The sequence below is a fragment of the Mya arenaria genome, chromosome 3, assembly GCF_026914265.1.
Source record: "Mya arenaria isolate MELC-2E11 chromosome 3, ASM2691426v1".
Classification (NCBI taxonomy): domain Eukaryota; kingdom Metazoa; phylum Mollusca; class Bivalvia; order Myida; family Myidae; genus Mya; species Mya arenaria.
In genome coordinates this window covers 45350200-45378056 of record NC_069124.1, presented here as the reverse complement: position 1 = coordinate 45378056, position 27857 = coordinate 45350200, and the positions used below count along the sequence as shown (strand labels likewise).

At 37.9% G+C, this 27857-nt stretch overlaps 1 protein-coding gene and 1 long non-coding RNA gene across 2 annotated transcripts in view; one reads left to right on the top strand and one right to left on the bottom strand.

Moving 5' to 3' along the window:
- Positions 1 to 9991, top strand: part of LOC128226754 (uncharacterized) — a 43160-nt gene extending 33169 nt beyond the window's left edge. The window contains exons 6-8 of the long non-coding RNA XR_008259724.1: positions 3835 to 4411; positions 4778 to 4897; positions 6497 to 9991. This is a non-coding gene — a long non-coding RNA (uncharacterized LOC128226754). The remainder of the gene's footprint in view (positions 1 to 3834; positions 4412 to 4777; positions 4898 to 6496) is intronic.
- Positions 9992 to 17278: 7287 nt separating this feature from the next.
- Positions 17279 to 23574, bottom strand: LOC128226056 (aldehyde dehydrogenase, mitochondrial-like). The gene is made up of 7 exons (XM_052935954.1): positions 23424 to 23574; positions 22881 to 22942; positions 22599 to 22727; positions 22339 to 22453; positions 19819 to 19920; positions 18975 to 19027; positions 17279 to 17401 (listed from the first exon to the last, which is right to left on the bottom strand). The coding sequence occupies exons 1-7, from the start codon at positions 23572 to 23574 to the stop codon at positions 17279 to 17281; spliced, it is 735 nt and encodes a 244-aa protein (XP_052791914.1).
- Between the last annotated feature and the right edge of the window lie 4283 nt (positions 23575 to 27857).

Below are 27857 nucleotides of genomic sequence, written 5' to 3'. Positions count from 1 at the left end.
CATTTTCTCAACAAACCGGAAATAAAAAAGTTGACAGCTATAATTTTGCGTAACGGGCGTACCACGGAATCTTTTGAAATAAAGGGGGTAATTCAGAAAATAATTAAAAAACTAATAAAACGAAAATAAGTATAAAAGAAACTCCTTATCAAGAGACTGAATTCAATGGCGAACAACTGACACGCGCACCGCACTAACACTATCTAATCACTTTCTGTAATTGCAGCAAAACTTTATTTTACAATGAAAATAGCCGAAAAACATTCCTTTTTTGGACTTCCACGGTATTAAATCCATCATTCTCGGAGAGCAATTGCTCAGAACATGAATCTCATATAACGCGCTTCCATTCTTCACTAGTCTTCCCTAGTCTCAGGAACACACTTTTCACAGTCTAGTCTTAATCCCAATTTCAAATCATTTTCCCCACACGACCACATGACATGATTTATTTGAATGTAAACTAAGAAATGTATTAAATGATTTGTTTACAATTTTCTCTTTTTACACAAATAGGTTTTGTATTTCGATACATTTTCCATAAAGATATCGTTATTGATAACATATTCTGTTTCAAATGTCGGCAAAAGCCGCTTAAATGATCTCGGTCTGACTTTGTATGAGTATATTTGTGCTCAAATTCGAATAGCATTCAAGTCAGATTGAAACATCCACATTTATTGGCTATTCGCTGTTTCGTAAGAAATGCCGGGTACTGCTGCTTATTGAGAGTAAGTATTTTTCTGATTGAGTACCCTCTCTGCGGCCCCAATTTTTTAGCCAGACTCATGACGTAACAAACCTGAATAATTGATAATCATGAGACCATGACATTACTTTCGTAAGTACCAGAGTCCTATCTTTCTTCGCCTTCATGGATAAGGATTTATCGCTGACATGCTGACAGTTTACATGTACGTCCAAACTGTTCTTAACGCGTTGGCCTTAGTTGTTTCTATTTACTCTAAATTTATCTAAATTATATGTATATATTCTAACATGGTATTGAACGTTTCGCTACCTTGGTCACGTAATCATCGTATTACTCAATTCAAATGAACTTCTGCAGATTAACAACCAACGTAATTTAAGGACATGATATTCATCTTGCGAACACTCCACCTTAGCCCGCGAAGAATTTTTTTTGTTTTTTTACTTTATTCCCATTTTTCTGTTTTCCTAGTTTTACTATCACATTTTTTTTGCGTTGAAATTGCTGTACCTTTGTCTCATGAAGGTTTCATATACGGATTTGATGGTTTGTGTAATTCCAGTACCAGCTTGACCCGAAATAAGCACGCTAGAGTCACTCAAAGTCATTTAATGCCAACGACTTATCATTGTTTAAAATTTCCTGTCCAAATATAACAGTTGTTGACACTTGAACCGCGAAACGTCTCGTGGATTTTATGAGCCAATAAAATAAGCCGTTATAAAAACCTGACTCTGACACCGGAAGTCAATGGTGATAGAAAAAACAGGAAAAGAAAAAAATGGAAATAAAGAAAAAAACTCGGATAATCGGTGAATTTCTTAGCGGGCTAAGGTGGAGTGTTTGGAAGATCGGTATAATGTTCTTAAATTCCGATGGCTGTTAATATGCAGAACTTGAGTAATTAGATGATTACGTGATCCGGTTAGCGAAACGTTCAATACCAGTGGTATGCCTTTGATTCCAAAACAGGCTTCTATTGAGTTTTAAATCCATTCAACTGGGACCTTTTTACTCTTTCTGGGCCTGTTTAATTAAGATGTAATTCGAGCTTGGACGTGGAAAGAAACGGGTTATAGTCATGATTTAGCCATATACTTAACATTGCGATGAGGAAACACATGAAATCAACGACTTTTAGAATGCACGCTTTACTCCAAATAAGATTTAGCATGATTAATATAACTGTTTAAATATACCAAAAAGGAAGAATAAATGTCGAAAACAATAGTTCTAATGAAGGATACAGAGTTTAATTTGGAAGAAAGGTGCAGAAAACACTGTATTTCCACCTTATGAGGTAATAGTGGATCACAGAAAATATTTTAGCATTCACCAATCATTTGATATTTTTGCGATTACAGCTATAAGATACACGTTACAATCTTGTTATCAGTTATTGATATTTTCGATAAATGCATTATTTTGTAAGTAGTTATAGGTTTATCACTCAAAATTAATGTTTTTTCATACATGTGTATGTATTGATAGGACATGGGCAAAAGTTTAGAATAATACATATCGTACAAGGTCAATTGTGAAATCGTCACCATGTATATCTCTTTTTACGTATTTCTTACCACAAAGACAGCTTATTTAAACACAAAACATGTTTGTGACGTCATCCATTGTTCTCTTTATATTTTATTGGACTGCAATCTGTACTTTGTTTCTTTTAACTGTCCAGTATTTTAAGAATGGACAGTCATTGGTCAAATAATGGACAGTTATTATTCTATTAATGGACAGTCAGTCGAAATGGAAGTATGGTAGAATCAAGACGTGTGTTGACAATTTTGTTTTTCTTGTGTTGTGTAAAGCTAAGCACTTATTTGAAGAAAAAGACCTTAAACCTCTTCCATTATTATGGTTGAATATATAATTATAAAATATTGATTTAAATAAAATTCCGATTTTTATGTTGTAACAACTCAATGCCCAATGAAGAAATGACTGAGATTTGCGCAGCCGTGATGGCAAAGGAAAATGTTAATTAGTTGTATTCCCTTAAAGGGTAGAAAACAAAACAATCTTAAACTTAAAAAGGGTTCGTATTGAGTGAATAATTCACACAGTTTGCATTTGTTATATATACGTAGAAGTTAAATTCTAAGCAATAGTTAGATGAATTAAAATCTTCGCTTCGCTCACATCGCCCATTCTTAATCATAAAATTTTAATTCAGGTCGTCTAACTGACTTAGAATATAACCTCATTGGCTTACAGATTATCAACGCAAAATCTGACGCAGGGATTGTGTATCGGAAAAAAATGGGAAAATATGAAAATAAACCTTTATTAACTATTTTAAACATAAAATACTTCTCTAAATACAATTTCAAATCTTCCCCCCCCCCACCCCGTTTGCACAAACCCGTTTAGACATTAGGGATTAGAAGAATCCCTTAAAACACGTCTATTTTTTAGACTAGATTTCAAGGTGTTTACGTTACATTTTGGAAAATATATACATTTATAATAGTTCATTTATTAATGCTCATTAAATGTTTGTACAGAAAAACAAACAATGTATAAAATATAATCATAACTTTAATTCAACGAACCCGAAATAGAAAATTCAAAGGTACGTCATCAGCTATACATTTGCCTAAGGGGCGTCCCATGTATCCCGGCGTAAAAAAACACTTTTTCAGGAAATAGGGACTTTAGAGAAATAAACTATTTATTTTTAATTAAGAAATGAAAAAGGCATAAATGAAACAGAAAATTCGCCAATCGTGAAAATTTGTTGTTTTTTGGACATTCTTGAAATAAGATATGAACTTACAGTTTAAAATAAACAAACAAATTAAAATAGCGTTAAAATTCCTAACAGGAAGTTAATCATATATTTACAAATCAATTGCAGTTATATTATAGCGATTACGCCTGAATAATATTATTTAGCAGAATGATTTACTTGAGTACCAGACTAATAATATATGCCATATGTTGACGGTCTTCGTCGAAATATCCGGGAAGGTTCGCGCGTAAGCCGGTTAAGAGGCTTGCCGAGTTTCCTTGTGTCGGATTTTTTTATACAAACAAACATTTAACCTTAGCAACAAAACTAATTTATATCTAAGATTACATTTATATTACACATATATTCATTATTTCAGACAATGTCCGACTACATTCACCCAAACCATGGCTATCCGAGTATTGTCGAGACAGATAATGTGCCAAGTATTCTGCAAAACAGCCAGGAAGAGACTATAGGAGGGCAACACGCATCAGTAACGACATATACAGAATTTGAACGCCCTACAGAAAGGCAAGATGTTACTGATGAGGGTAACGAAAATAGTGAACTTTCAAATGAAATAGTTGTGAATGTAAACGGCAGGGAATGTCAACAGGAGAGTAGTCAAGATGGAACAACCGAAGCACTTGTTATAAGTGGATCGTTAACGGAGCATCGGCGTGAAAGGACTGCTCAACGAAACCCGGTGGTTGCGCTTCCTGCACTAGTTATAAGTGGATCGTTAACGGAGCATCGGCGTGAAAGGATTGCTCAACGAAACCCGGTGGTTGCGCTTCCTGCACTAGCTACGGTTACGTCTAACGCCGATGTGGGTTTTGGGAAATATGCAGACTACAGAAGACGCCTGAAGTCTTTCAAAGGCTATGCGAAAAAGTGGCCACACCGGAATCCTTCCGCGAAAGACATGGCACGAGCAAACTTTATTTTTAGAGGTATTTTTATTTAAATAATTAAAATCTTCTTTCATTATTTGAAGATTGTTAAAAAATGGCAACAATGTTTATGATAACATGATCTAGGATATTATATAAGATCTGTAACGAGCTCGACCATATATACATATATTTACTGATGGCAAATAATCTTCGTGAAATATAATGTGTAGGATATTTGTTTTACGAGGATCGCATTACCGGTTTACATCCAAACATCGTTTTACATTGGCTCATTCACTTTTGATGACCAATTTACCCATTCGCTGATTTAATTCATCTTTTATGTCGTAACAACATGTTTTCAGTAAAACCAATAATTTGTCTTCAAACCAAACAACGCCCGATGTTTTCTGTATGTTTCAGGTTCTGATCGTCATCCCGATGCGGTTCAGTGTTACTTATGTGGAAATACTTTCCATACAATACAAGAAACGGATGTTCCGGACAATCTTTGCAACTGTAACTTGTGATTAAATCGAGAAGGTATTTGTGACTTTTAGAAATAAATCTAGATTCATATTTTTGTTCAAGTGTTTACCGGATAGATCTAAGCCTTTGGGATACGGTAATTTCGTAAAGAACACCCGCATGCACATTTGTTTTATTATCCTGTTAAGTTTAATAAATGTCAAAAACACATATACACTGATAAACTTGAAAAACGCAATACCTGAGTATCGACACTCATTCATGAAAAAATATTCAGTCCAGATTAATACCTGTGAATTAAGTTTCACGATTGCCTGTATTCTGTTTTACAAGCATCTCAATGAACGTATGTAATTGATTGATGTGTTGTGATATTTGTATACAATAAAACGAAACTAGAAAAACACGCAATTAATTCAAGTGCTGTTTTTACGGAAATGTGAATTAAAATTTAAATTTGAATATTCAAGCTTATAAAGCCAGTTAAAGGCTTTCATCGACAGTTCACCACAGTTCCGAGTCTCAATTTATCTGGTATCAACATCACTAAAATACTTAAGTCAAAACTTATTCTTAGTTCCAACTCATTTTTCCCCAAACGATCAAAAGGTATTGAAAAAACATGACTTTACACATTTTACAAGCATTATTGCATATTATATTAATGCCTCTTGTCAAGATTCCAAGGGAATGATATTCTACAGCCAAATATGTACTTGGGTACAATGCTTTGCTTTTTGACACTCTAAAAGTGGTTTTCTTTGAAATATTGGCGACATCTTTTTATCTACAAAGCCTATAAGAAATTTTAAACACGTTTTCAAAATGCATAAAAAACATGCAGAATTAAAATCTTACTATGCATGGATACCTAATTTGAGGTGAGACTGAGATTTGGCTTAAGTAATTTATGATATTGGGACCTTATATTCTAGTTTTAAACTTCAAACAATTTTGTGGTTTCGAATAATACTCTATTCAGAGAGCCGTACTCTCGTGACGCCTTATAATTCTACATTTCCCATGTCAATAAATTATCACACTAACAATTAAATGAAGACACTCTATTTCTCGATGTGTAGAAACAGGATCATTGATAAAGATGCACTCTTACTCCCAAATAAGCAGTACCTAAATTAATACAATTGTTTCAATTTACCGTAAAGGATGAATAAAAAATCAAACACAATGATTCTTAGGAAGGATACCATCTATAATTTGAAAGAAATCTTTCAGGACCCACAAGACATCTGATATGTTTGCGTTTTCAGCTATTGAATACACGATTACAATCGTTTTATCCGTAAAACTAGTAGATACATTCCATAAATGCTTGATTAAGTAAGTAGATAAAGGATTATCACTTAAAGTTTTTTTTTATATACCTGTTTACGTATTGATTTAAAGTTTGAGTATCACTTAACATTTTAGGCTACTGATTTGTCCCAGTAGTGTCCAATGATTAACATGCAAGAAAAGCGGGTAAACATTGCATATAAATGCGTGTTTGTACTTAATCCAAAGACACTCGTACATTTGCTATTGTCTGATATGTTGTGGTTCTAATTTGGATCACATAATTATACACTTGCTTCGGTCAAGGCAAAAGCGTTAAAAAAGCTGTATAAGTTGTTTTTGTTTTATTTCTTTCAGGACAGATGAAGCTGGATTTGAGGTCGACAAAAAAGTTTAAAAAGAACTGTTCAACTCTAAATACGAGAGGGTTTTGTGTTTAAATATTTATTGATTTGCTAATATCATGTCAATGAACTTTAATTATTCTGACTTTCAATGTTATATTGATTTGATAATTTGCTGAAATGTTATATATTTGAAGCACATGATAATTTATATTAAAAATAGAGTGGATTGCGTATTCTCTGTACTGTGCAATCTTCCTTCGAATAGTAACACAGTTATATCATCTAATATCATCAAATTCATTTCAATAACTGGGACCGTATAATCAAGAACCCTCAGGGACGAACCTGTACATAAGATCTATGTTCAACAGTGTAAACAAAATTAAACAAGGTTGAACATTTTCTGATCAATGCCTACCAAGGTATGGTTCCGGACGGATGGACGGACAGAAGGACAGACAGAAGGACGGACAGAAGGACGGACGGACGGAATGACGGACGGATGGACAACGCCAAAACAATATCCACCTCCCGAAACCTTCCTTTCGGCAGGGGATAAAACAACTAAATGTTATTATATATTTACAAAAGGCTCCAAGCGACGCAATGTTTTAAGGGCCGGTTACAATGCAAACGTCGTTTTAAGGACCAAAATTAAAAAAAAAGTTTAAAATAATCATTTTTTAATATTTTTTAGGTTCAATATTTAGCAAGTATAATTCATATATCCGTTGCAACATGTAAAGCTGTAGTAAGAAGTTGAGCAATTATTACGAAATAATATTTTATCAGATTACAAATCAAAAAGCATTTGCGTTTTCCCGGAAATGCCCATATGCAAAATGAATATGTTTACGAGTCAAATTTACCAGTACTACCTAATCAACACTGTCTTGAGGTTTTGTGGTGATTGCACAATTTAAAAAATCAGATATTCGCATTTATGTATCCAGGAAATGAATTCCATCCACTATTTATTATTATTTTTTGAATAACTTTCTTATTTGAAAAGATATCATCAAGAACTCTCAGAACATTGTTCGGCATTTTGACACAAAAACAAAGTAAAAATGTCAACAGACCTTTCCGAAAGAATGTGAATGCTTTTTTATCCAAAATCTTATAAAATCTTCTTTAGTAAAATGTGTTTAACTACTTGCTACCCTAATACATGTCACTAAGAATGTTTGTTTTACTCTCAAAAAAGATCTTTCATCAAAACTTGATAAAACATGAACTTTTAAAACGTTTAAAATTTTGACCTTCCCCATCCACTTTTGCACTGTGGAAGGCCCTTAAATCCATTAATGTTTAAACTCATGTAGGCTGATGTCAGTGACTTAGTGCTTAGTTCAGGATAAAAGGTTCATGTACCATGTTTTGCATTTGGGGTTCGTAGAAGCCTCAGGCAACAGCCACTATTGCCTATATAAAATGATGTCAGCTGAAAGACTTCAGGAAGTAAGGATCTACAGATAAAAATCTCATATTATGCCAAAATTGAAAGCATAGTTTTGTCGTTTTGTTGCGATTTTCTTACCCTTTGCCATTAAAAGAGCGCTTACCCTAAAGCAGCTCTTCTGAAATTCATTCATTCATGTCATATTTTTCAAATGTTTAAAAATTCAATTGAACATATAGGTATTTTTCATGATTTAGCCTTTTTGACCATGTTGTGGATAATGCGTGTTTTATAAGTATTGTTTTATGACTTATGTATGTGGGATCATATTTCGAGATGCATCAATATCATATATGAAGACCAAACTTAATCAAATTATTATGATAGTACGTTTTGTATTGATGATATTTGAGCATCATAAGTCAAGATACTCTCTTGGATACAGATTTTGACTTGCTTTTGATATATTTCTTTTTAAAAAAGCATTCTGTCTGTCATCTCTGAAAAAATAAGATTTGACTTGTGTATTGATTGTTGTTGACTTGATCAACACAACATACTTACTAAGTGTTTTAATATTATTTTTTATTATTATATTAAACCATTTGTGAATATACGTTCTGTTTATGCTTTGTTTGATTTTAGTATCACATTGCACTTGTGACAATACACATGTATTGCATTACAAATAAAGTTTTAATAGGTTTAATGTTTTAGTATACACATGTAGCTAATTGTAAAGGATGTGATTTTGAATTTGATGTTTTATTTAGAAATAATAGTTTGTTTGTATCGAGCCCGTTCAATGCAGAAACATGGGAACGGGTCTCGTATCTTCTCGGTTATGTTTTACACTGATCAAAAATTATTAGTGTGCAGACACAGCCCCTAAGAAAGTTGATGAAACGGTCAATGCTGTTGAAATGAATTGATTGTATCAAATATGATTTTGTTTTATTAAATAGAAGATTGTACAGTACAGTGAATACCAAATCCACTCTTTTATTTGTGTTGTAAAATATCATGTGCTACAGATATATAACTTTCATTATCTTATGAGATCTGTACATATTTTTATAATACAAAACAAAACTGTGTAGTTGTTATTTTAGAATTTAAGGTTTAAATACATGATGTGTTTATCTTGTTTTCGAACGTGCTATTTAGTTCATATTGAATTATGTACGAGTGCACTTCCATGAAGTGTTTGTAAAAAAATACTTTTAATAACTTGATGATTGTATCCATTTATAAAACGCTTAAAATAAGGTACTTTCAAAAAATCAGATTAAAAGTTGACGTCGTCAGCAAAGTTAAGTCATGAGGAGAAAAAGGTGACGTTTTCATTTTGCCAGGTTTTCATGCCTCGTAAGCCGGCAATTAAGGCTACTTTTACATTTTAAGGTTTTTAATTTAACTGTATGCACAACTAAACTTTTGTTCCGTAATCCTATTTCTTGGTTGTCATTTTTGTTTATTAAAGTCAATACCACAAATTTCATTTTGCGAGATATCATGCCTCATAAGCAATCAATCATAGCTTCTTTTGCATGTTCTCGAACCGGTTTTATAATTTAATACTATGCATAATTATACGTTTGGTATGTTATCATATCTCTTGCTTAGAATTTGCTTTTCGTTTAATAATACTAACTTGTATGTCTTATCGTTTCTCATCTTCGCAGAATATGTTACATATGCTAATGCCATGTGTTGTGATAACTCAATGCATCTGTTTAACTCGTTGTGAGTTAATAGAGGACTTTTTTCATAACCAATTTTGTTGTTTCACTAAGTTGTCAGCATATAATATTACTACTACACTTCATGTGCAAATCTTAGTATGATATTGAAAATGAATATAAGGTATGACAGTATTTAATGGACATTTTTTCTGTCTATTTTAGTATTGAATTTCTTAGACGCTGAAATATGTTTTGTATACTTTGCTTTTTAGAAAATACCATTGTTACTATGTAAAAGAGAAATATTTTAAATCAAAGTTGTTTTATGATACGAAGTTATTTATTGTTCATGTGAGTTAAATGTGATGATAGTAAAATTTAGTCATTGGTTTGGATATTATACAGCTTAAATTACTAATAAAAGAAATATAAATACAAATGGTGTTCTTGGTCAGTCAAAACACATACCATGCACTCATCAGTTTGTAACATATGGTGCAAACATAAACGTCCGGTAACCTCGACAATAGGGTAAATTGCACCTAGAGGTTAACATACGCATTCTCTACACCTCAAATTCAGCCCAATCAACGTTGAAATCGTGTCACCAGGTGTAATGTATACTTGCTGCGGTAATTGTCATTTCTGTGATAAATACAATTGTGTACGATTAGAGAAAAATCATTTTCCTTTGTTAATAATGCATTACGCGCCAGGTGGCGTTTATAAGCACGAATGATTTGTGCGCATAAGAATGTAAATGCATTCAGCTTATGGGAACTGATACCTTCACATCGATTCAATTGAGTGTTTGATTCAACAAGAAAATGTTTATTGTGAAAGTCCGTCATATGAATCATCAACTTTGTTTTCACTTGTCTACGAAGAACATAGCGATATAATATACACTTGAAGAATTCGATATTGCACGTATACGTGCATCATATAAATTGATATGCTTTCTATACATTATTGTTAAGGAATTTACGGGTTATGAGGCTTTACATCTAGTAGCATAATACAAATCCTGTAAATTGATATGACAAACGGGTTTTCCCCCAAAAGAGTTTTTTTTTAGTTTTCCTTGTCCAGTCGACCACGTCTGTAAGTTCTATTTTCTGTCAAGCATGTTGTTATTTACACATACTTTGCTCATGTTGCAAGTTCATGCTCTTCATGTTTATCAGTTTCCCAAGTGCTTCTCTGAGACTTCCATATTAATAGCATTGTAGTTGCATTAATTTTGTTGTTTTCTATGAGGTTATATAATGGAATGCAGGGAACATTTGTTTTGCAACGAATATCAAATTGTTTCAAGTATGTAATGAAAACCAACCCTAGTCGAGCTTGGTATAAAATAAGGAGCGACTGACAGAAATAGTGTATTGTTTTCAATCGATATCATACCCTTTTCAAACATGGCCCCCGCTTGTACCACGCTCTAAATTGGTACCAAATCGTGACCAATCGTGGTATCATCGTGGCAGATCGAGAGAGGCTCTTTTATAAACATGGTAGATTCATAGTAGAATCGCGAAGATCTTGAAGCTCAACGAACCCGCCACGCTTATTTTGTTAGAAACAAGCGTAGCAGGAGCGTGGCTTCAATCAATCGGGATAAAAGCGTTGTGAGAACGTAGTTAGATCGACATAAGCGCAAAGGCATCGTGCAAGCAATGCGGCAAGATCTTCATTATCGTAATAACATCGTAGTGCAATCGGCGAATAAGTGAACTACGTTTATACTAACTTCAGCAAACCTTTTCGGTGGCATTCTCATAAAGTTGAAGAATGACGTCGTGTCTTCAAATCTTAACTCACTGACCATTCTATCGTAATGTCCAAACTGATGCCTTCTTTCTGCAGCTAGCCATGATCGGACACAATATCTTTTCCAGCTTTCTTCATCTCCTCCGAATTAAATATTTACTATATTTTGCAACCATTTGTTTAGCTATTGCATGGTATTTAAGCCATTGATATTGCCAAAATATAAATGATGATGTATAGAGACAACCCAACTTTGACCACTACGAAACGCTTGTAATCATACATAAGCTGCGGTATTAAACACTCTTCATGGATTTGCAAAATCGCGACCGAGCGTTCATACTGCATGCATGAGAAATAAGATATCCGAGAATCATAGTGGTTTTTACGTTCAACCTATTTCTTTTCATAAGAAATGTAACGTTGTTTTCAAACGTTGTTTACATTTTAGTGCACAAATGTAACGTTATCCCGTATAGAGAATTAAAAAAAAACGTTTAAAATTTGTTAAATTCACTATTAAATATTGTTACGCACTTGCTAGAAGTGTCCAGGTGCTCTCTCGACTGTTGGTATCTGATGCCATGGTAGATAAAGGCCTCCTGATCACTCGTGATCTCCCTGGTATCAGTGTTTACATATGCCTCCTAGTTACTCATGATCTCCCTGATGTCAATGTAAAGAAGCCTCCTGGTTACTCAGGATCACCCTGATGTCAATGTTGAGAAGCCCTTTGGTCACTCAGGATCTCCCTGTAGCCAATGTGGAGATGCCTCCTGGTAGCTCAGGATCTCTATAATGTGTTAATGTTGAGAATCCCCCTGGTTACTCAGGATCTCCCTGATGCCAATATTGAGAAGCCCCCTGGTGACTCAGGATCTCCCTGTTGCCAATGTGGAGAAGTTCCCTGGTGACTCACGATCTTTCTGTTGCCAATGTGGAGAAGCCCCCTGGTGACTCACGATCTCCCTGGTGACAATGTAGCGAAGCCCACTGGTAACTCAGGATCTCCCTGATGTCAATGTTGAGAAGCCCTCTGGTCACTCAGGCTCTCCCTGTTGCCAATGTGGAGAAGCCTCCTGGTAGCTCAGGATCTCTATAATGTTAATGTTGAGAAACCCCCTGGTTACTCAGGATCTCCCTGATGCCAATGTAAAGAAGCCCCCTGGTCACTCAGGATCTCCCTGTTGCCAATGTGGAGAAGCCCCTGGTGACTCACGATCTCCCTAGTGTCAATGTAGAGAAGCCCCCTTGTTACACAGGATCTTCCTGGTGTCAATGTAGAGAAGCCTCCTGGTTACACAGGATCTCCCGGATGTCAATGTAGAGATGCCTCCTGCTTACTCAGGATCTCCCAGATGTCAATGTAGAGAAGCCCCCTGGTTACTTATGATCTCCCGGATGTTAATGTGGAGAAGCCTCCTGGTTACTCAGGATATCCATGATGTCAATGTAGAACAGCCACCTGGTTACTCAGGATCTCCCTGATGTCAATGTAGAAAAGCAAACTGTTTTTTCATGATCTCCCTGATGTCATTAAACAAAAGTCCCCAAGTAGCTCAGGATCTCACTGATGTAAATTTGGAGAAGCCAAATCGTCACTCAAAATCTCCCTAATGTTAATGTAGAGAAGCCCCCTGTTTACACATGATCTCCTTGATGTCAATATAGAGAAGCACCTATGTAGCTCAGGATCTCCATAATGTCAATGTAGAGAAGCCCCCTGGTTGCTCATAATCTCCCTGGTGTCGATGTAGTCATATGCCCCCTGGTTACTCATGATGTCCCCGATGTCACTTCAGGATCTCCCTGATGTTAATGTAGAGAAGCCCCCTGATACCTCAGGATCTTTCTGGTGTCAATGTAGAGATGCCTCCTACTTTGTCATGGTCTCCCTGATGGCAATGTAGAGAAGCCCCCTGGTCACTCAGGATCTCCCTAATGTCAATATTGAAAAGCACCCTGGATAACCAGAATCTCCCTGATATCAATGTAAAAGAAACCTCCTGGCTACTCAGAACCCCCCTGATGTCAATGTATAGAAGACCCCTAGAACTCGTCATCTCGCTGGTGTCAATGTTGTCATATGCCCTTTGGTTACTCATGATCTCCCTAATGTCAATATAGAGAAGCCCCCTGATTAATTATCATCTCCCTGATGTCAATGTGTATAAGCCCCCTGGTTACTCATGATCTCCCGGATGTCAATGCAGAGAAGACTCCGGGTTACTCAGGATATCCCTGATGTCAATGTAGAGAAGCCCCCTTGATACACAGGATCTCAATGATGTCGATGTAAAAGAAACCTGGTAACTCAGGATCTCCCTGATGTCAATTTAGAGAAAACTCCTGGTTATTCAAAACCTCCCTTTTGTCAATGTGGAGAAGACCCCTGGAACTCATCATCTCGCTGGTGTCAATGTAGTCATTTGCCCCCTTGTTACTCATGATCTCCATAATGTCAATATAGAGAAGCCCACTGATTACTTATCATCACCCTGATGTCAATGTAGAGAAGCCCCCTGGTTACCCATGATCTCCCTGATGTCAATGTAGAGAAGCCCTCTTGTAACTTATGATCTCCCTGGTGTCATTGTGGAGAAGCCTCTTTGATATTCAGGATCTTCCTGATGTCAATGTGGGCAAGCCGCCATGAAGCCCAGGGTCTCCCGGATGTCAATGTGGAGAAGCCTCCTGGTTACTTACGATCTCCCTGGTGTCAATTTTGAAAAGCCTCCTGGTTACTCAGGATCTCCGTGGTGTCCATGAAGAGAAGCTTCCCGGTTACTCAGGATCTCTCTGCTGTCAATGAAGAGAAGCCCACCCTGGATACTCAAGATCTCCCTGATGCCAATGTGGAGAAGCCCCCTGGTTACTCAAGATCTCCAGATGTCAATGTAGAGAAGCCGCCTGGTCACTCATTATCTCTCTGATCTCAATGTGGAGAAGCCCCCTGGTTACTCATGGTCACCCGAATGCCAATGTAGAGAAGCCCCCTGGTTACTTATGATCTCCCGGATGTCAATATAGAGAAGCCCCCATGTAACTCAGGATCTCCCGAATGTCAATGTAGAGAAGCCTCCTGGTTACTCATGATCTCCCTGATGTCAATGTAGAGAAGCCTCCCGGTTACTCTTGATCTCCCTGATGTCAATGTAGAGAAGCCCCCTGGTAACTCATGATCTCCCATATGTGAATATAGAGAAGCCTTCCGGAACCTCTTGATCTCCCTGATGTCAAGGTAGAGAAGCCCCCTGGTTACTCTTGATCTCCCGGATGTCAATGTATAAAAACTCCCTGGCAACTCCGGATCTCCCGGATGTCAATGTAGAGAAGCCCCTTGGTTACACTTGATCTCCCGGATGTCGATGTGGAGAAGCCCCTTGTTTACTCATGATCTCCCTGATGTCAATGTAGAGAAGCCCCCTGGTCACTCATGATCTCCCTGGTGTCAATGTAGAGAAGTCTCCTGGTTACTTAGGATCTCCCTGATGTCAATGAATAGAAGCCCCCTGGTTACTCAGGATATCCCGGATGTCAATGCAGAGAAGCCTCCTGGTTAATCAGGATCTTCCTGATGTCAATGTAGAGAAGCCTCCCTGAAACTCTTGATCTCCCTGATGTCAATGTAGAAAAGCTCCCTGGTTACCAATGATCTCCCTGATGTCAATATAGAGAAGCCTCCCGGAATCTCTTGATCTCCCTGATGCCAAGGTAGATAAGTCCCCTGGTTACTCATGATCTCCCTTATGTCAATGTAGAGAAGCCCCCTGGTTACTCATGATCTCCCTGATGTCAATGAAGAGAAGCCCCCTGGTAACTCTTGATCTCCCTGATATCAATGTAGAGAAGGCCCCTGGTTACTCTTGATCTCCCGGATGTCAATGTAGAGAAATTCCCTGGCAACTCCGGATCTCCTGGATGTCAATGTAGAGAAGCCCCCTGGTTACACTTGTTTTCCCGGATGTCGATGTGGAAAAGCCCCTTGTTTACTCATGATCTCCCTGATGTCAATGTAGAGAAGCCCCCTGGTCACTCATGATCTTCCTGGTGTCAATGTAGAGAAGTCTCCTGGTTACTTAGGATCTCCATCATGTCAATGAATAGAAGACCCCTGGTTACTCAGGATATCCCGGATGTCAATGCAGAGAAGCACCCATGTAACTCAGGATATCCCGGATGTCAATGTAGAGAAGCCTCCTGGTTAATCAGGATCTTCCTGATGTCAATGTAGAGAAGCCTCCCGGAAACTCTTGATCTCCCTGATGTCAATGTAGAAAAGTCCCCTGGTTACTCGTGATCTCCCTGACGTCAGTGCAGAGAAGCCCCCCTGGTTACTCAGGATGTTCGTGATGTTAATGTAGAGAAGCCTCCTGGTTACTCAGGATCTTCCTGATGTCAATGTAGAGAAGCCTCCCTGAAACTCTTGCACTCCCTGATGTCAATGTAGATAAGCCCCCTGGTAGCTCATGATCTCCCTGGTGTCAATGTAAAAAAGCCTCCCGGTTACTCTTGATCTCTCTGATGTCAATGTGGAGAAGCCTGCTGGTTACTCAAGATGATCGTGATGTTACTGTAGAGAAACCCCCTGGTTACTCATGATCTCCCGGATGTCAATGTGGAGAAGCCCCCTGGTTACTCATGATCTACCGGATGTCAATGTAGAGAAACCCTCATGCAGCTCTGGACCTCCCTGATGTCAATGTGGAAAATCCTTCTTGTCACTCATGATCTCCCAGAGGTCAATGCAGAGAAGCCTCCTGGTAACTCATGATCTCCCGGATGTCAATGTAGAGAAGCCTCCCGGAAACTCTTGATCTCCCTAATGTCAATGCAGAGAAGCCTCCCGGAAACTCTTGATCTCACTGATGTCAATGTAGAGAAGTCCCCTGGTTACTCAGAATCTCCCTGATGTCAATGCAGAGAAGCCTCCTGGTTACTCAGGATCTCCCCGATGTCAATGTGGAGAAGCCTTCTGGTCACTCATTATCTCCCCGATGTCAATGTAAAGAAGCCTCCTGGTTACTCAGGATCTCCCTGATGTCAATGTAGAGAAGCCTCCTGGTTACTCATGATCTCCCTGATGTCAATGTGGAGAAGACTCTGGTCACCCATGATCTCCCGGATGTCAATGCAGAGAAGTCCCCTGGTTACTCATGATCTCACTGATGTCAATGTAGAGAAGCCTACTGGTTACTCATGATCTCCCTGTAGAGAAGCTCCCTGGTTACTCTTGATCTCCCTGATATCAATGTAGAGAAGCCCCCTGGTTACTCTTGATCTTCCGGATATCAATGTAGAGAAACCCCCTTGCTACTCCGGATCTCCTGGATGTCAATTTAGAGAAACTCCCTGGTTACACTTGATCTCCCGGATGTCGATGTGGAGAAGCCCCTTGTTTTCTCATGATCTCCCTGATGTCAATGTAGAGAAGCCCCCTGGTCACTCATGATCTCCCTGGTGTCAATGTAGAGAAGTCTCCTGGTTACTTAGGATCTCCCTGATGTCAATGTAGAGTAGCCCCCTGGTAACTCAGGATATCCCCGAAGTCAATGCAGAGAAGCACCCATGTAACTCAGGATATCCCGGAATTCAATGTAGAGAAGCCTCCTGGTTACTCAGGATCTCCCTGATGTCAATGTAGAGAAGCCTCCCGGAAACTCTTGATCTCCCTAATGTCAATGTAGAGAGGTCCCCTGGTACTCATGATCTCCCTGACGTCATTGTAGAGAAGCCCCCCTGGTTACTCAGGATGTTCGTGTTTTAATGTAGAGAAGCCGCCTGATTACTTATGATCTCCCTGATGTCAATGTAGATAAGCCCCCTGCTAGCTCATGATCTCCCTGGTGTCAATGTAAAGAAGCCTCCCGGTTACTCTTGATCTCCCAGATGTCAATGTGGAGAAGCCTGCTGGTTACTCAGGATGATCGTGATGTTAATGTAGAGAAGCCCCCTGGTTACTCATGATCTCCCGGATGTCAATGTGGAGAAGCCTCCCGGTTACTCTTGATCTCCCTGATGTCAATGTGGAGAAGCCCCCTGGTTGCTCATGATCTCCCTGAAATTAATGTGGAGAAGCCCCCTGGTTACTCATGATATCCCTGCAGGCAATATAAAAAAGCCTCCTGGTTACTCATGATCTCCCTAATGTCAATGTGGAGAAGCCTGCTGGTTACTTAGGATGTTCGTGTTGTTAATGTAGAGACGCCCCCTGGTAGCTCAGGATCTCCCTGATATCAATGTAGTGAAGCCCCCCTAGTTACACATGATCTCCCTGATGTTAATGTAGAGAAGCGCCCTGGTAGCTCATGATCTCCCTGATGTCAATGTAGAGAAGCCCCCTGGTTACTTATGATCTCCCGGATGTCAATGTAGAGAAGCCCCGTGGTTACTCAGGATCTCCCTGGTGTCAATGTAGAGAAGCCTCCTGGTTACTCATGATTCCCCGGAGGTCAATGTAGAGAAGTCCCCTGGTTACTCTTGATCTCCCGAATGTCAATGTAGAGAAGCCCCCTGGTTACTCTTGATCTCCCTGATCACAATGTAGAGAAGACTCCCGGTTACTCATGATCTCCCGGATGTCAATGTAGAGAAACCCCCTGGTTACTCTTGATCTCCCGAATGTCAATGTAGAGAAGCCCCCTTGTTACTTTTGATCTCCCTGATGTCAATGTAGAGAAGCCCCCTGGTTACTCTTGATCTCCCTGATCACAATGTAGAGAAGACTTCCGGTTACCCATGATCTCCCGGATGTCAATGTAGAGAAGCCCCCTGATTACTTTTGATCTCCCTGATGTCAATAATTAGAAGCCCCCTGGTTACTCTTGATCCCCATGATGTCAATGTAGAGAAGCCCCCTGGTTACTCATGATCTCCATGATGTCAATTTAGGATATCCGTGATGTCTTTGTTGAGAAGCCTCCTGGTTACTCATGATCTCCCTGATTTCAATGTAGAGAAGCCTCGTGGTTACTCACGATCTCCCCCATGTCAATATTGAGAAGCCTCGTGGTAATACTCACGATCTCCCTGATGTCAATGAAGAGAAGCCTTCTGGTTACTCATGATCCCCCAGATGTCAATATGGAGAAGCCTCCTGGTAACTCTTGATCTCCCTGATGTCAATGTGGAGAGAACCCCTTGTTTAATTTTTTTGCCGGTCTCTGAAACCACCATATTAATTGCATAATCGGAGAAGTCAGTAAACCGTTAACATTCCGATGAAGTTTTCGGAAAGACACGTCAAAACTTTGAAGTGAGTTTGTTTAAATTGTCAACTACCTTTTTCTTGTAGTATGTCGTAGTTGTATGTCGGAATAGCGGTGGACGACTTCCATGTAAATGCACGTCAAATCCGGTGTTTTTAATGCATTTATTTGACACAAGAACCTCTCAAAATTAACACCTCGTCTGCACCTTTAGTTTAAAAAATGAACCAATTACCGTTGTATTAACACTAGTCACTTGACTTGAGGACAATTTTATTTTATTGATATGGTATTTGGAAAAAGGGCTATGGACAAGTCGAAAGTGTTGTGGCTTTTGGGTACAAATTACTTCTTTGGTAAATACTAATCAATTGAATCCATCCCCTTTGGCCTAAAAATGTGTTTAAGTCACAAAGTGCAAACCCGACCCATTTTGAAAAAGATGGCGTTGTTGGCCAATTCCACCACCTTGTCCACTGCAGTGGAAGACATTGAGGGTATTGTGCATACATGTACATGTATGTTAGCAACGAGGCGAGTAAGACGGTTCAGATGTAGGGTAGTTTTATGGTGATGGTAGTGAGGCATGTGCGGGCTTATGATTGTTCAAGTGATTTTAAACATCGCACATAATGTGTGTGGTTAATGTTTTATTAAACGTTTCACACGGTTTAAAGCTAAGAATACCGTTAGTTAATTCTTAATAAAACACCCATTTTTTTCGGTTGGGCGACGGTTTTGTGACATTTTTGTATAAAGGCATAACTAAACCACGGCACATAATGTATTAAATATAGGCTAGTTTTTTTCTTGTTTCCGCTAGTAGTAATCAGACAGGATATATTCACAATATCGCGCTTCATGCCGTTTGAACAATTTTGAATGTGAAATGTGATCTTAGTGGAACAAGTAGGTGTTTTGCGCAGTCTTAGTATGACAATATCAAAGATTTTTTTTATTTGAAACGCAACTGTATCTAAATAAATAAATCATTGCAGTATATGTAAATACCGGTTTTCTTTGATATCTTTTCACATAATTTCCCGCTTGACACTGACAACATCATTTGCCCATCACTTTTGCTTTTCTTAGCTGGCTACTCCCGGTCTGCGCCCTTGATGGCGATGGCCGGGTTATTGCGTTCGATCTCCAGTGTGGCCCGCTTCAGGGAATCACTTCCTCCCCCCGCCCTTTTCCTACCAACCAGTTTACCCCCGAGCTACTCCCTTTACGGCCCCTGCCCTCTTTCCCCAACAAGTCTACTCACGGTCTGCGTCCTTGCAGACTATGACGGGACTCTTGCATCCCAGCTCCAGGGTAACCGGCTTCATGTTGCTTTCGGCCGCTCCCACCATCACGATTTTGCCAGGACAAGGAAAACACCATTTTAGAGATGAGATATTTAAAAACCTCCAAAAAACGTCAACTATTTAAAAAAAATCAAAGTAATAATATTTTATAATGTTGCTAAATACTGTAAACATATTGTCATTACCGCAACGCTTTCGTATTGAGGTTTCATGCGTCCACTTTTGCCTTTTTTGAGAAAACAGCTCAACAAAGACTATTCCATTTGGCCTCACAAGCTTTCATAGAGCTTGTGCATCTAACAACAGTCACTATGCATACATGTTTTCCTTCTTTAGGTTGGGAAGATAGAACAGATCTTATTATGTATCCGTTTAAATAAATCGCTATTCTATCTCTGCTTTCAATGAACTTGTCACCATGTCACTTGTCGTGAAGCTATTGTTTTTGCCTATTTCGATACTGCTTTCCTTACTAAGAACAGGAAACGCCGCAATGCGACGAAACCAGGTTTTCAATAATTGACAAAAGAACTTCAGCCTGTGTCTGTTTTTCTAGTTTTAGTAACAGTGATCTTGACCATTGGGACCCCAAACGCAATCACATGAACGGTATCCATAAACTCTTCCTTTATACCAAGTTTGGTTAAGACATGTCAACCCTAACTAAAGTTATTCAGTTTCAACCGTTTTCTATTTTTAGTAAAAGCGACCTTGACCTTAAGCCTAGGGACCCCAAATGCAATCCCATGAAAGGTATCTATAAACTCTTCCTATAAACCAAGTTTGGTCAATATATGTCAACCCTAACTAAAATTATTCAGTTTCAACAGTGTTTCTATTTTTAGTAACAGTGACCGTGACCTTGATCATAGGGACCCCATACACAATCCCATGAAAGGTATCCATAAACGCTTACTATACACCATGTTTGGTCCACCCTAACTAAAATTATTTAGTTTCAACCGTTTTTCTATTTAAAGTAACAATGACCTCGAAATTGACCCTAGGGACTCCAATCGTAATTCCATGAAAGGTATTCATAAACGCTTCCTATAGACCAAGTTAGAAATACAGTGTAAATTGCTCATTATTGCAAATTAAATCGCTATCCTTCATAAGAAGCATTGTTTTGGACATTTGTTCATCCTTTTTGGAATATTAAAACATTATATTTTATTGTGGCAAATCTTATCTTATAAGGGAAAGCTTATTATCATTATTATTAGTAGTATTGTCATATCATATTTGTTACGATGATGATTATTATCATAATTATTGCGCTCAGGAAAAACAAAGACAAATGTAAAATATAAATTTAATTTGGCCGAAAGGAATCAACGGTTGGAAATGTAAGCTTTATGTCCTCTCCTAAGTACATGTTTTTTAATATTCCACTGTTTACTGAAGTAAAATCTGGCCAGCTCAAATCAACAATCACTCTGCGGCTCGATTCATCTTTCTCAACAGTATTCAACGGCGAAAAGGCAAAGTCACAGCAAAGAGGAATCTTTTGAAATGGACCAACCATAGCAAAGTGGCCTAATTCGGTGTCAATGAATTTATCAACATCCAGCGGGAAATTGGTAGCTCCTTTGTGATTTATACTGTCCGATACTGGTGAAATGTCCTTACAATATCCAATAGGAAACCCATATTCAAGAAAATCACATATTTCATAATCATGATAATCTATTAAAACTGACCGCAAAAAGGAAATATTCCAGTTTGTCTTCAACGGTATCCTAGCACCCTTGTAATTCGGTACACCTGAATTAAACACAATATCATGAAGTTTTAAAATATCTTGAAATTATGGTTCACTGAACAATTGATATCACCACGAACATTAGGTTCACAAGCAACATTTACGTGAGAATCCATAGACGAACATGAGCTCTCAGGGACGAACGACGAAGAAGACGTACAATCGCTAGACGCAATGCGATTTGACTGTTCAATACACATATACTGCGGCTATGACGTAAACGTATCTGACGAAGCTGAGGACGGTTCATAAACCTGAACACGAAAAGGATTATGACATAGCTCATTACATTCAGTTCTTGATGTTTGATGAAACGGTAGTCAGGCTTGTTTATGGGGACATGACGCAGAGCTCTCTGGATGATCTCGTAGTTCCTGATCCTTCAACAAGCACGTGGCGCAAACGTGCTTCACTGTGCGTAACTCCGAACCTATCCGCGCAGCGTGTGGGGATGTCTTGGAGCACTCGCCCTTTTGGAACTTAGAGCAAAACCAAGGGCGTTTACCTGGCGTTACGTTCGAGGTTGATGTTGATCCAGCCGTTGTTCGAAGACTAGCACTGGTACTACTTCGATCTAATAAGAGATTTAAGCACTCTACGTCCGAAAAACTGTCATTCCAAGATATTATTTTTATCATTATTATCATTAGTATTATTAGTAGTAGTAATATTTCTGAAATTCACCGGAAACGAATACGTCAACGTGTCCTTGCCTCGGCAGATCCTGTGAAAGCGACTTTTCTGATATCAGGGTGGCTGGTAATGGCGGCGCAAGTCGTGGGACCATATCCGGGAACCACGTTTACCACACCGGGCGGGAAACCAGCCTGAAATGAAGGTATTCCTTTTTAGTTAGAACCTGGCATTGTTAGGCACTGTATATATGTTAATAAAACAAATAATAATAAACTTTCAAATTGAGTTCGAAACGAAATGGACTAGCCACATGACGTCATAAAAAGACCGACACACCTCTTTAATGAGGGAGCAAACATAAAGGGCGGTGAGCGGCGACTGCTCCGTAGGCTTGAGGTCCGCTGTGTTTCCACACGCAAGGGCTGGGCCGATCTTCCAGGCCATCATCAACAGCGGGAAATTCCACTGGCAACAGAAAACACGGGGACATAAAACCAGGCAAACATAGCGATCCATATAGCAATAAATGAAACATAAACATATAGACAATGAAAATGGTATCAAAATTGACATAATTCGACTTATTCCTTTTACATGTAGAAGCTTAATTTCTTATACTGGAATAATCTGCCCACAGACGCCAACTGGTTCGTGTTTGGTGTAACAGAAGAAATTACCACCTGCAAAAATGACAATATCGTTTAGTTTGCAGTCTGAGGCAATTTAAAATGTACATGTATATGAATACATGTGTTTGAAATCGATTAGATTCAATACTAATTGTATGAGGTTTCTAGTACGTTATGCGATTCACGTCTTGAAACTTGTAAAACAGATCGGCAACCTTATCCTATGCATTGATAAAGAGACGATACACGCAAATGTTTGTGTAAATAAGTATAATCCATATGGATGAATGAAGATCAATGAATGCATTATGCATGTCGGAGTACGCGCATATCATTTACCATTGCTCTTGCACACTGTGAATGCATTTGTGCCACATCACAGATGCGTTATCAATATTGCATTTTCTACAGCATTGTGTGTTTAATACAAATAAGTTAATTGATACATATCACTTGGTTTAAAAATAATAATTTGTATAATAATGTCGTGGGGGCTTCCTCCCGCCCTTCCGTTAACGTCAGCCCTTCTTACGGACAGGGATGATTTTCCCGCACAGTTTGTCCGCCCAGTCGGCGTAGTTGCGGTTTATCTCCATGACAAGATTCATATCCGCCCCCTTGAAGTCATTGAACGGCTTCCAATTGTCAAGCGTCCAAAGGCTCTGTAACACACATGCACACATCCGGGTCTGTATATTTATCATTTTAAGTCCGAGTTTAAGACTCAGAACAACAACAACAACAACAACGAACGTTTTTGGATCTCGTTTTGTTAGTATCCCATTCAAGAATGGAACATAATCGCCAGAAAGGAACATTTTGGATTTTTATACAGTTAAACAAGATCAATACTTACACAGTATTTTTTTACAAAATAATACTTTTGGATTCATAATGAATCCGTCTGTTCGAGGATGAATTCGAACATCTGGAACATTTAAAGAGGACCCGGAATAAGGAGTTGCTACCGTAAGGTACTGCGCAAATAAAATACTCTTGCAAATGCACATGCATTATCGTGGGTTTGGTTTAAATCATTTTACATAATTAATAATCGTTGGAAAACGTGCGAGCATACTACCTTAAAGACCAGTTGAAACCCTTGAGTACTACAATTTCTTACAAGGACAGAATCTTAAGCATATAAAATATACCTTTCCCTGAATATGTGTCATATATGTTTATACATGTATATTTATTCACTGAATTCTTGATGTAAAGAGATTCGTTCGAAGTCGAACAATGCCGTCGGTATGATAAGGCGTTTATAATAAACTGCACAACTTTAATCCCAGTTGCTATAATAACTCAGTTGCAGGGCGGTAACTACAATATTTACTAGTGGCGAAATACCAGACTAGTTATTGCCCGAATACTTTCATCCAAGTGATATCTCTATAATTTTAATATAGTCGCAGGGCGATAACTACAATATTTACAAATGGCGAAATACTAGACTAGTTATTACCCAAATACTCACATCCAAGTGATACCACTATAATTTTAATACAGTCGCAGGGCGATAACTACACTATTTAGTAGTGGTGATATACACGAGTTATTACCCGAAAGTCTTATTGCTTTCATCCTCTTTATAAATGAAACAGTGGTTTGTAGCTATCATATAAATATGGTTTCATTTTGTTGCAGTGACAACCGAGCTATCACTACTGATGAGGTCGACGTAAAAATAAAAATAGTGGTTCTAGATTTGTTCTAAATGACATATTTGGTAATAACAATCCTAAACTACCCTACTAATTTTACTCACTTATGCCGATGATTTTGTGGAATTGCTAACTTATAAGACAAAAAGGCCTAGAAGTAGTTTGTTCCTCCTTTGCATTTGAAGGTTAATACAAGTAAACGATATACATGTCTCTACACGAAACGTTTTAACATATGGTAATGATGTCAACATTTCATTTTTGAAACGGCAATGTGGCTAAATCTGCATTTGTAATTGTCTGTATAAATATAGTTAGAAATGGTTTTTGTAATAAATTATACCAATCTGAATACTTATGTGGAAAACTACAGAAACAAGCTCAGTAGCCAAAAGTTTAAACATATATCTCGTTTAATGGCACAGGGTAAACACCAACGACATAGAACACAAAAACAAACAAAAATCACAAACAAGACCATAGAACAGCAGCACAAAACACTACAAACAACACAGTTCATATGTACTATATAAAAAAACTAGGTATATGTATCAAGGACTGTTAGGTACCGCCTTGGAACGGTCAGTAAAATGTCAATTTATTGGGTGAAACTTATTAATAACTATATGCTTCTTTTTCCAGGTCACCAGTTTATTGTTATGTTTTGTTATGGTATGTATGTGTGTTATTCATGTCGGTAAATATCGTATTAAGCTAACGAATCTTGATTTCACATACCTGACTTTAATAAAACATTATTGTATCTAACACAAAAGTTTATTTCAATGCAGCAATGTTTAAGTTGCAATGTGCATTGTACATTTCGTCATAAGCTGTGAAACTAAGTCGTATTAAACATCATCAACCTGAGTGGTTCAAACAGGTGGTCGGTTTAAGCAGGTTCGTTTACAATACAAAACAAAGTGGATCATTATAATGAGAATGCTGTTACATTCAGACAAATAATAGACTGAACATGCAAGCGCGCTTGAACAAATTATATTTACATGCATTGATATAGATATAAGTACTTTAATGTAGCTTAAATAAAGTATAGTATTTTTAGTTCTATATTTAACTTGACAAAAAGGTAAAAACTTGCTCTCAAGGTAGTTGCTTGACTTTGCCTTGCTCTCTACTTTCAACCCAGTTAATTTCAACCTTACAACTTTTTCCCCTGTTATCTATATACGTTGAAAATACCTTTTTTATTGAAAATCACTAATTCAGCATCTTCAGTGATTTGATTCTTTTTAGTTATTGCCATACAAAATTGCCGTTATACTCGTATGGAGTTATGTTGTATTTGTGGTTGTTTTTGTTGGTGGTGGTGGTGGTGTTGCTGCTTTTGTTGTTGAAGTAGTTGTTGTTATTGTTGTTGTTGTTATCCTTGGTGTTGTTGTTATGGTTGTTGTTATTGTGGATGTTTCCCTTGGTGTTTGATGGAAATACGTGACCCCTGCGGTGTATTTTAAAAGTTAATGTAAGCAAAATTACTTATACTTCAAGTACACAAGTTAGATCTCGACATTAAATTTATATTTTCCCGAGCCAATCCTTTTCATCGATATTTAAATCGATATTTGAAATTTACTGACAAATATCTAATCTTTCTAGGTTTTACTTATTCATTAATTTAGGTAAGAATGTCAACTTTGAAGCTACTGGTGTTAATATTTTTGTTGGGAATTCTTTCTGAAACCGAGTCAAGACATGCACAGGTTCGTGTTTAGAAGAGGATTAAACAAATAAACTATTTTCTAATTTTAATATTAAATTAAATGCCACCGCACATCGGAAGTAAATAAGGAATCAGGTATGTATTGATTATTTCGTTTAAGTTTTTGACCTTGGTTTCATCACAGACACATATATATAACCGATGTTTTTTTTTTGTCAGCAAGAGGTTGCTTTAACATTTGTTAACCTTCAATGCTAAATGATTGTAGATCTTGTCCCGCGCTTGGGTGAATGACAAAGCAGTTTAAATGTTACCTTTAGCCTGTTCCCGTCTTTGTCCTAAAGGCACGACGATGGTAAAAGCGGTTATAATATATTTATTTATGTAACGTACAGAAGGGCAGTGAGAGTGCTCTAGTGGTATAGGTGTCCAGATGTTGTGGGTTCGATCCCCAACAGGGGTACCTTCTCATGGCCCCTCTACATGGACACCAGCACTGGTTTCTACCCAGGAAACGGACCCGAGTCCGATTCTATAAGTTGTCAGCTTTCCTCAGAATCGGGCGAAAACAAATCGGTATAATCTAATTTAGAATATCAAGGCCCAAATCGGTATCTACAAATGATGCAATGCAAAAATTATACAAATTAAAAAAAGTTGTTGAAAATATAGAGTTTTATAAAACTCATTAAAACAAACACAACCTTGATCTTGAAAAGCACGCTGATTGTTTGTTTTCTTAACACTTTAAACATATGCCCTGATTGGTTGTTTCCTTTAAACCTTAAACTTACAACCTGATTGGTAGATGAATTAAAATTTGAAAAAAAACCCAGCCTGATTGATCGTTGACTTAAAACTTGAAAAATCATATCCTGATTGGTTCCTTACTTAAAACACACTACCTGATTTACTCAAAACCTGTAAATAATCTCTTTCTAATTGGCGTGTTAAGTTGTATTTGCGTATGACTTATGCCTATTTAAGGAACGAATCGCGGGATTGATCTCTTTTGGACTCTACACAGTCACTTTAACCAGCCCAACTGCGTTCATACCCTGATTATGACACCAATTACGCAAATCATTACGTAAATTTACACCAATAGTTCATTTTTTTCAATATACATCATTTTATTTAAGAAACCCTACAGTTATTATTTCTCATCCAATATGTAAATAGAACGACCCGACCGTAACCGGAAACACACATTTAACATTAAAAATCATTATCGTTTCTTATATAAACACCTTTCTTCGGAATTAATTAGTTATTTCTTATAGCTATCTTTTCCTTGCAATACATGTAACCTTCAACCGTAGTTACAGGATCGTGGTCAGAGGATCAACACCGCCCTATGCAGCCTGCAAGACGCACCTTTGGTATGCCGGCGAGTCCCCCGGAGCCGTGACACCTTGAGTCGTGAGGTGTTCCGTAACACGGTAGGAAAGTTTAAGTAATTTCAAAATGATACAGGAGTTCCGCGTGACTGACCCGTGCGTAGTGTCCTATATTAGTGCATTTAAAGTCAGTAGTAGCCCGGGAGTTGACAATGTTGTTTTCACCACAATGTTTTCCGTGAATAAAATTCTCATTCACACCGAAACAGAAATATTAT